The sequence below is a fragment of the Leptosomus discolor genome, chromosome 4, assembly GCF_034619465.1.
Source record: "Leptosomus discolor isolate bLepDis1 chromosome 4, bLepDis1.hap2, whole genome shotgun sequence".
Lineage (NCBI taxonomy): Eukaryota > Metazoa > Chordata > Aves > Leptosomiformes > Leptosomidae > Leptosomus > Leptosomus discolor.
In genome coordinates this window covers 46,260,082-46,268,340 of record NC_141394.1, presented here as the reverse complement: position 1 = coordinate 46,268,340, position 8,259 = coordinate 46,260,082, and the positions used below count along the sequence as shown (strand labels likewise).

Genomic DNA, 8,259 nt, shown 5'->3' with positions numbered 1-8,259 from the left:
TTTGCCTGGGAACACCACTGCTCTCCAGAGTGGGTGGCAGGTGAACAGTTGGCTGCTTCTCCTGGGGAGCAAGAGCAATTCCTGTAATGCTCCTTTGCAAGGGAGAACCAGGAGGGGCTTTCATATTTGCATCTTTTGTGGGTTTTGGCATCCATTTTGCTTCTCACTTTAAAAACAAAAATTACTGCTTGTTTCTGTGTCATCAGCTGTATTTTCCACTGTGGGCAATTCAATATCAGTTGCCCATTACCTTCGTTAGATACTATTACAGCATGGTTTTCCTGTCTAGTGGTGCAGCCACATCGGCTGCTGATTGTGAAAGGGTGAGAGAGAGCCCAGGATGGGTCTGTTCATGAGGATGATGCTGCATGCTGGGAATTACCCCTTGTAAAGTTAATGAAATGGAAAATCCCCAATTCATCTCCAAAGCCTTGCGGGGGAGAGTCAGGGCCAGGTTGCTTTGCTTTCCCCATCCCTCCAGCTCCCTCCCTTCACCTGGTAATTCACCTGTCCCTTGTGTCTAGCATGTATTTAACCCCTTTATCAAGAGATGAGCTGGCATGTGAAAAGCCAGCGCTGCTGGTCTCTGATCTGGGAGGGTCTTGTTTCTGCTGGTGGTTGAATTATGAATTCATAGGCCTGGGTGCCCTGCAAACATGCTCCTCCAACAGATGCAATGCAAGAATAGCACAATGGAAGAGGGAGAAGCTGGCCTGGCCCCCTCCAGCCCCTTTCCCTCCATCCAGACGTACAGCAGCTGTTCACACTGGCAGAGAGGCCATGCTGCTGCTCAGAAAAACTGATTTTTCAAAAGGTTATGGGCTGCTTTTACTCTTCTACCCCAACACGAGGCAGAGATAAACTGCCCTGCTCCTGGCACCAGTTCTGCAGCCCTTGGAGAAGCGGTAGGTCTGGGACCCATGGAGAGAGCCCAGCATCAGCTCAGCTGAGGCAGGATGTCACTAGCTGAGCTACCCCACTTCCCAGCTCAAAACGGGGAGAAATTCATGAGCATTTTCTTCAAGCCTTGATTCACCTCCAGATCCAGCCTGTTCTCTTGGAGGGATTTTAATTCCCCAGTTTTTTGACACTTCAGACACTTTCTGGTGAATCTTTTCCAGGCTTCTCACCTGGATTTTTTTTTTTTTTTGTCTGTTTGGCTATGGTTGCTGCTGATGGGAGGGGATGGTTCCTTGGCTGGGCACCCATTCTCAATGAATTTCCCCTGATCCTCTTAGGGAGGAGGCCATGCATGTCCTTACCTGCTGAAAGAATGTGGGATGACTCCAACTGCAGTCGTCAGGGATTTTTTTACACGCTGGCTTTCTCGTGTCTGACTCTTGGGTCCACTTTGCTCCAGCATAGGTGGCAGAAGCCTTCTGGCTTAGGAACCACTGTCCTGTGGACCATCCTGGACACATTGCCCTGGGAAGTCTGGCCTTGGCTTACTGCATGTGGTCTCACATGGGACAGCAGAGTGATTAAACAGCTGGAGAACCTGCCTGGAGCCTAGCATGTTTTTCAGAGATAAGATGAAGACATGATTCAGTTTCTAAGCATGGATATAGGGAATAAGTTGGAGGCAGCTTTGCAGGACAGCACCGAAGGAGACAGGGCCTGGCCATGACGAATGCAAGCTGTGCTGGCTATGGGAAGATTATATATGGGGCAAGTGGATTGCAAGGCTTGGGTTGGGTAGTCAGCAGGACTCAAGTAGCCAAACATCCAACCAACCACATGAAGCAAGGTTGGATCCATTTTGCATTTGGTGAGTTTCTGTTTAGTGACAAACGCTCATACAGGTATTGGCAGAGCGCCTGGATGGCGTGCCATGTTAACCTGATCAAAATGCTTTCCCCTGAGTTTGGGCACTTCAGACTGGTTGTGGTGTTGGTCCTGGTACCCTGCAGCAGCATGTCCAGCAGACCAGAGGCCAACGATAGTCTTGTAGCATGTCCAGCTGTATTATTCTGAGATTTGGTAGGTGGTTTCTTACTCTCATACAGACAGGAACTCTTGGCTCCACGCTTTTCTGACACCTTCCCCTATGGTAGCTTGTGCTTCTTCTCCAACCCAAACAGTCCTAGGCTTTTGGGGTCCTAGGCCAATGCATGAACTGGAGAAGCGCATTAGGGTTTCTGCTGTGTGTCTTTGTGGGGAAAGTGACACCTAAGCCTCAGCTGAATGCCACAGCCAAGTCCAAGGACTTTGCTGGCTTACTGCCCCTTGCACGTGCTGTCCTCAGCACACCATGGGCAATAGCCCCCCCCCCCCCTTTTCCTAGCAGGGTGCCCAGGATCCTCTCCAAAAGGATGGATCATCCCTCTTCCCCATGTGGCAGGGGACAGCTGACCCTGCGCCCTGGGGGCCAAGCATTTCACCCACTTGGTGGGGGCAGGTATTGCAGGGAACAAAGTTTGAGGTCCACATGCCACAGGGACCTTGCTGAGGAGCAATCGCTGGAGGAGCACCACAGACCCATGCATCTGGGTAGTACTGCTGTGTAGGGAAAGGGGTGTTTCTTGTCTTGTGCTGCCCTCAAACATACTCTCAGCCCCCTTCCCTGTGCCAAGGCTCCTAGTGGTCCACGCATACAAGAAAGGTGGCAAGGCAGCTCTCTGCCAGTGCCTGCTGTTGTCATGGAGGACAAATTCCCAGCAGCTGGACATGGTTGCTGACTGGTGCATTTGTAGCACAGATGAGTTTGGTGAGGAGGTTGTGTGTTCCCTACGTGAGATGAGGCTGAGACCCAAAGCCCCAAGAAAAACACTGGGCTGTAGAAGCCCTCTTGCCCAGTCATCTGGTGACCTTGCCTCCCTGCTTCAGAACATCCCTCAAAGCCAGGGGATATCACAGGAGTAAAAGCCAACCTGGTTCTCCAGAGTTGGTTGGCCCATAGCACTTCTCACCCTGTGTGCTCATGTGTGCAGGAATGTGCCTCACCAGCTGCACAAGTTAGCCCAGGACAGCCTTAGTTCTGCTTCAGCTTCTTGGCAAGCAGCAGCAGCGCGAGGCCATAGGAGAGGGGAAGGATGCTGTTGCAGGACATCCAGAGCAAGCAAAGCACAGAGAAGCTCTCAGTCTCCACAGCTACCAGGATGTAGGCAACGATGAGCTGCGTGAAGACCCAGGTTGTGCCACGGTAGAGAAGCTTCACACTCTGAGAGGTGGCCCGGGCGCTAAGGAAGGGATGGATGCGGTAGTCAGCCTCCACCATGACAGCCCAGCACAGGAAACCAAAGACCTGTCCGGGCCGGAGGCCGTGCCACCAGGCAGAAAAGGCAAAGGTGGCTAGGAGCGGCTGGGCCGGGCAGCGCTGGAAGACAAGTCTCCTCAACCAGCGGGACGTGCTCTTGTTCCAGGTCCGGGTGAAGACGGCCAGGCGGTGGGTGGTCTCCAGCGTCCACAGGTCATGGGTGGAAAGGTCTCCCCCGCCAGCCTCTGGCCCAAAGCCCGCCACCTCGAGAAGGGCCTCATCCAGCACCCAGTGCAAATAGTAGGCCAGCCTGAGGAGCAGGGCCCGGGCCCAGGCGTGGGGCAGGCAGCCCAGGCCGGCGCAGCCCTGCCTGCCCGCCAGCCCTCTCGCCAGCCCCCTGTGCAGCCCCTGCAGGGCCAGCGCACAGAGGCACCGCTGGCTGGCGGCCCTCAGCGGGCAGGGGAGAGCACCGCAGGACTCGGCCCGGGCCCGAAACCTGCTGAAGGAGCACAGCGGGCCTCCGAGGAGGGCCGGGAAAAAGAGCAGGTAGCTGCAGAGGGGCAGCGCACGCTGCAAAAGCCCCTGGTCCAGCGGGAGCTGCACGAGCCCTTCGTGGATGTCCAGGGCCAGAGATGTAGCCTTCTGGGTGAGCAACATGATGGCAGAGAGGGCAATGGCTGGCCTGGAAGGAGAGGGCACCTGAGAGATGCTGAGAGTCCCTCGAAGGGAGTGTTAGAGGCATGGGCACAAGGCCGCACACAGGGGATGTGCTGTCCCACATCCCCAGAGGACTGCCATGCCTGTAGAAGTCACCCACACATGGGGGTGCAGCCGGAGCCAGAGGGGAGACTGACGACTGGGAAGCAACATGCCAGTGCGGCCTGGGGGCCCTGCACCCTCACAAAATCACAGAATCACAGAATGGTAGGGGTTGGAAGGGACCTCTGGAGATCATCCAGTCCAACCTCCCTGCTAAAGCAGGTTCGCCTACAGCAGGTTGCACAGGGTGGACCCCAACCTGCCGAGGGGAGGAGCGGGAAGGAGGCAGATCTGGGGGGTTTACCTGGCATCCTGTGGGTCCAGCTCCTGGCTGCTCAGACCCAGGTGGCAGAGTGTCTGCCAGGACATCTGGAGGGTGAAGACCCAGTTGTGGGCACGAGCTGGGCTGACGGAGAGGAGGATGAGCACAGAGCCAGCAGCAGGGATAAGGAGCAACACAGCGTAACTGCCCATGGCTGTACCAGCAAGGAGACATCCTCCAGCAAGGAGGAATATGTACCTAGAAGAGACCAGATACCCTTTGGCTGCCTTTTGGGGAAAATAGGGCTTGAAACTCCTGCCAGGGTGTTGACAGCAGGGCTTAGTCTTGGTCCTGCAGCTTCCACAGTCCCTTTGTAGTCTGCCTCTTGGCCTCTCATGGGGCTGAGAGATCACCAGGGCCATCGTGGCTGCAAGCAGGAATGGCGGAGGGAGGTGGTGCAGATATTGCTGGCCCTGCCTGGTCCCCATCCTGGTCACACTAGAGGCAGTCCCCATTCCCTGCCCTTCTCCCCTTGCCCACATGCTCATCCTGGTACACCCCTAAACCCATCTCCCACAACACTGGCATGTCTGGCCTGGCTGTTTTGTCCTTAACAACCTTGATCTGGCCCCCACTGCAGAGAGGGGGGACTGGGGACAGCTCACATCCAAGCCATACAAATGTCCCTACCTGAGTCAGTGGGAACTTCCTACCATGTGTCCTGCTGAACCTCTGGCCAGGAGAGCCCCCAGAAAGCATCCACAGGCATGACTTGCCCTCTGCACGGCAGCAGGGGTGATGACCACGTACCGGGCAGTCAGAGAGAGGTGCCCCGAAGCGCAGAGGTGGTGGAAGACAGCAGCGAAGGGGAAAGCTGCCAGTCGGTATGGGGCTGCAGGGAGAAGGACAAGCAGGTCTGCCCAGCACATCGAGGATCTTCCTTCTTCAACTGCCTCTGGTGCCTGGAGAAAGGACTGAGCCAAGGGCTGCTCTGGCTCCTCTTTATATGCCTCAGGACCTAAAAAAAAATAGAGTGGAGCCAAGGAAACAGAGGTATCTGCAGGAAGAGGAATATGATTTTTGCATTCATCAGTGCTGACTCCTTCACCTCTGTTCCAAGGTTTGTGTGCAGGTGGAAAAAGTTGGGGGTTGGTTATTTGCTCTGCCAGACGCCTAGGCCATTACCACATCCGTTGAAGACAGTGAGAGCGAGCTGCCGAGATAAGAGCTTCTTGGAACTGCCACATGTGCCATGCTAGGATGTACCTCGGAGCAAATTCCCCAGGTAATGCCAGAGGCTTGGTCCTTTCTCTTCTCTTCCTCTCAGCTCAGCCCTTCACAGAAAGCTGTGGCTTCTCCCCAGCTCACTTGTTATGGGGTAGTGGAGGGTAAGTCCCAGTATTTAAACGCTTGGTCACAGAAAGGAGAGGATGGGTTCTGCCATTTCTCAATGACGAGGGAGGGCGAGCCCCTCAGCCCCATCCCTCAGACCAAGCTACAGGGCCTTTTTGATTACCAGGGATAAAGGAATAGCTCTATTCTCTCCAAACAATTTTTCTTGAAGTAAATAAAGAAATTATTTTAAAAAAATGGACTCACAGAGATACTTGTGTTGGTCGAAATTAGCTGTTGCAGTTAAACTGTTTAAACTGCGCATTCATTCAAAAATGTGCCATATGAGAAAGCAAAAGATCCTCTTTTGGGCCAAACTTAAAAGGTGATTTGAACAGTCATCTCTAGGGTGACGTGAAGCCAGTTGCTATTGCTTTCACAATGCCATCAGCAGTATTTCATGCTAAACAAACAAAAAAGCCCAAGAAAATCAGTCTACAGGACTTGTCACTTCTTCATGAGATACAGCTAAGGAAAACCAGACAAATTCAAATGCAAAGCTCATAGATTTTTTTTAAAAGCAGTTGATATCTGCTTTATTCTAGGCATATGAACAGTGTGAGTACAAAGAGGAATACCTTGGAATTTCCTTCTGGAAAAAAAAAAATATTGGAGGAGTAGAAGAGGTAAGGTTCTCCCTTTCCTTTGATACATGCTTCAATTTAGTCTGTTTTTCAATAAAATGAGCAAAATTGGTGCCTAAAGTTGCAGAAAAGAACTGTGCTAATTAAAAAAGAAATTTTTATTTTAAAAATGTATAAAGTCTGATTTTTATGAATGCTTCTACTCTTCACTGGGCTTTTCAAGCTATCGTGATGTTGGAAAGCTTACCACCTTGTTTGGACGAGTTACTTGGTTACAAGAAGGTGGGGGACCAAAGCCCCATGGAAAAAATTATTAGAGGAAATGCTGCAGAGAAACCAGCTGTATTTTGCTGTATTTGTGCAGAGTATATTTTAAGAGCAAGCGATAGCACTGGAGAAGCTTTTTCCATGTCAATTCTGGCATGGATGGCATGCAACAACAGGTTTCACAGGACCCATTCTGCCAAATCCATGGAGCCCAGTATTGACTTTGCTGAGTAAATATTTTTGAAGGCCTTTGCAGTGCCCGGTTAAGCAATTCCCTGCTATGGTTCTGCAAAAATGCCATTGCTTTACAAGAAGCAGAAACGAATTTCCACAGCAGCATTGGAAATGTTAAGACACTGCTCATGCCTCTCGTTTTGTACCATTAGATGCCAGGGGGTGGAAGTGTGATCTTAGAGCAAGCATGTGAGCCACAGTGAAGCATGTGAGAGAGCATTATTTGCTTTGTTTGCATGTACTAAACAAGCAACAGCCCGGTTCCTGGCTAAGGAATGAATTCTTTGGTAATACAGCAGGTGAGAAGAGCAGGCTGACCACTATCAGCCAAACTGGGCAGAAATTCACTCAGACATGACTCAGATACTAGCTTTAGGCCACTTTATAGTTGCTTTCTTGGTAGAATATAGTGATGTTTTGGGAACGGTTTTGGTTGCCTATCATAATGCAGCTTATACTGATCTGCTTCAGGACACACTGCAAGGTGAAAGACATACATTTATGCAAAAAAAAAAGTTATTTTAGAGAAAAAGTCACACTGATATGATTTGTCTTTTCTCCAGAGGAAAGCATGTAACTGGGAAGGGAGGCCATTAAATAGGGTTCAGGCTTGAACTGAACTCATGCCTCAGACTTTGTCTGTGACCTTAGGAAAGCTGCTTAACTATCACCACAAAACAGAGATAATAGTTTCTGCCTCTCTGTGGTGTTATAAGGCAGAATCAACCACAAACCTGGGAACTTTACGTTTGGCTGATAGGCAGGACCTGAAAGTACCTAAATGAGAAAGGAATTAATAAATAAATGCAATGGTTTATTAAAAAAAAACCCAAACAAAAAAAAACCCACAAAAATCCTTCCTTTATTTTCAGGCACCAGTCTCACGCTGGCTTTTGCTTCCTGTTGCCACTACAGATTTGCTGACCACTACCTGTAAAATGGCCCACTGCTGCTTGTGGCAAAGGCCTTGTTCTTACCCTGGATAAAGGGCCACATCCTGGTAGTTTTAGGATAGTGCGGAAGCCTCTTATTGCAGCCGTGATCCCACTCATGGAGGTCTGAAGTTGTGCCTGGGGAAGGTGGAGGAAAGACATTTCCTAAATTCCTCATGTAATTTTTATATCTTTTGTGCTTCCCTATGCCCAAATCAGTAATTAAAAGTGTATGTTAATTGGCAATAAATTAAGTGAAATGCCTGAAATATGGCCTTGCAACTCTTGAGCTCAGCCACATCAGCTGAGCTCAATGCAGGTGAGGGGCCAGCCCTGTGCCCTTCCCTGTGCCGGCAGTGGCAAACGAGGTGGTTTATTTTCAAGCCAGAATCCTATTAGGGACTCCTTTTTCTCTTTTGGTGTTGAGACCAAGGCCGGATAGAGACAGACCCTCTTGTACCTCCTAAGGTTTTGGGACATTTAGAACAGGGACTGACGTCACTGGAGACTGTTCCCTGTGCTGGTTCCCCTCAAGCTCACCACAGAACTCCTGGGACAAGAGGTATGCAGCTCCAAGAACCACACACAGTAGCCAGGAATGGGGAAAAAAGGTCTCGGGCTGCATGCTGTTCC

At 50.9% G+C, this 8,259-nt stretch overlaps 1 protein-coding gene across 1 annotated transcript; it reads right to left on the bottom strand.

The window, feature by feature from the left end:
* Nucleotides 1-2,905: 2,905 nt before the first annotated feature.
* MBOAT4 (membrane bound ghrelin O-acyltransferase MBOAT4) lies at nt 2,906-5,146 on the bottom strand. Its single transcript, XM_009949124.2, is given in 3 exon segments — nt 2,906-3,878; nt 4,260-4,475; nt 5,028-5,146. Coding segments are annotated over 3 exon segments (1,308 nt in total).
* Between the last annotated feature and the right edge of the window lie 3,113 nt (nt 5,147-8,259).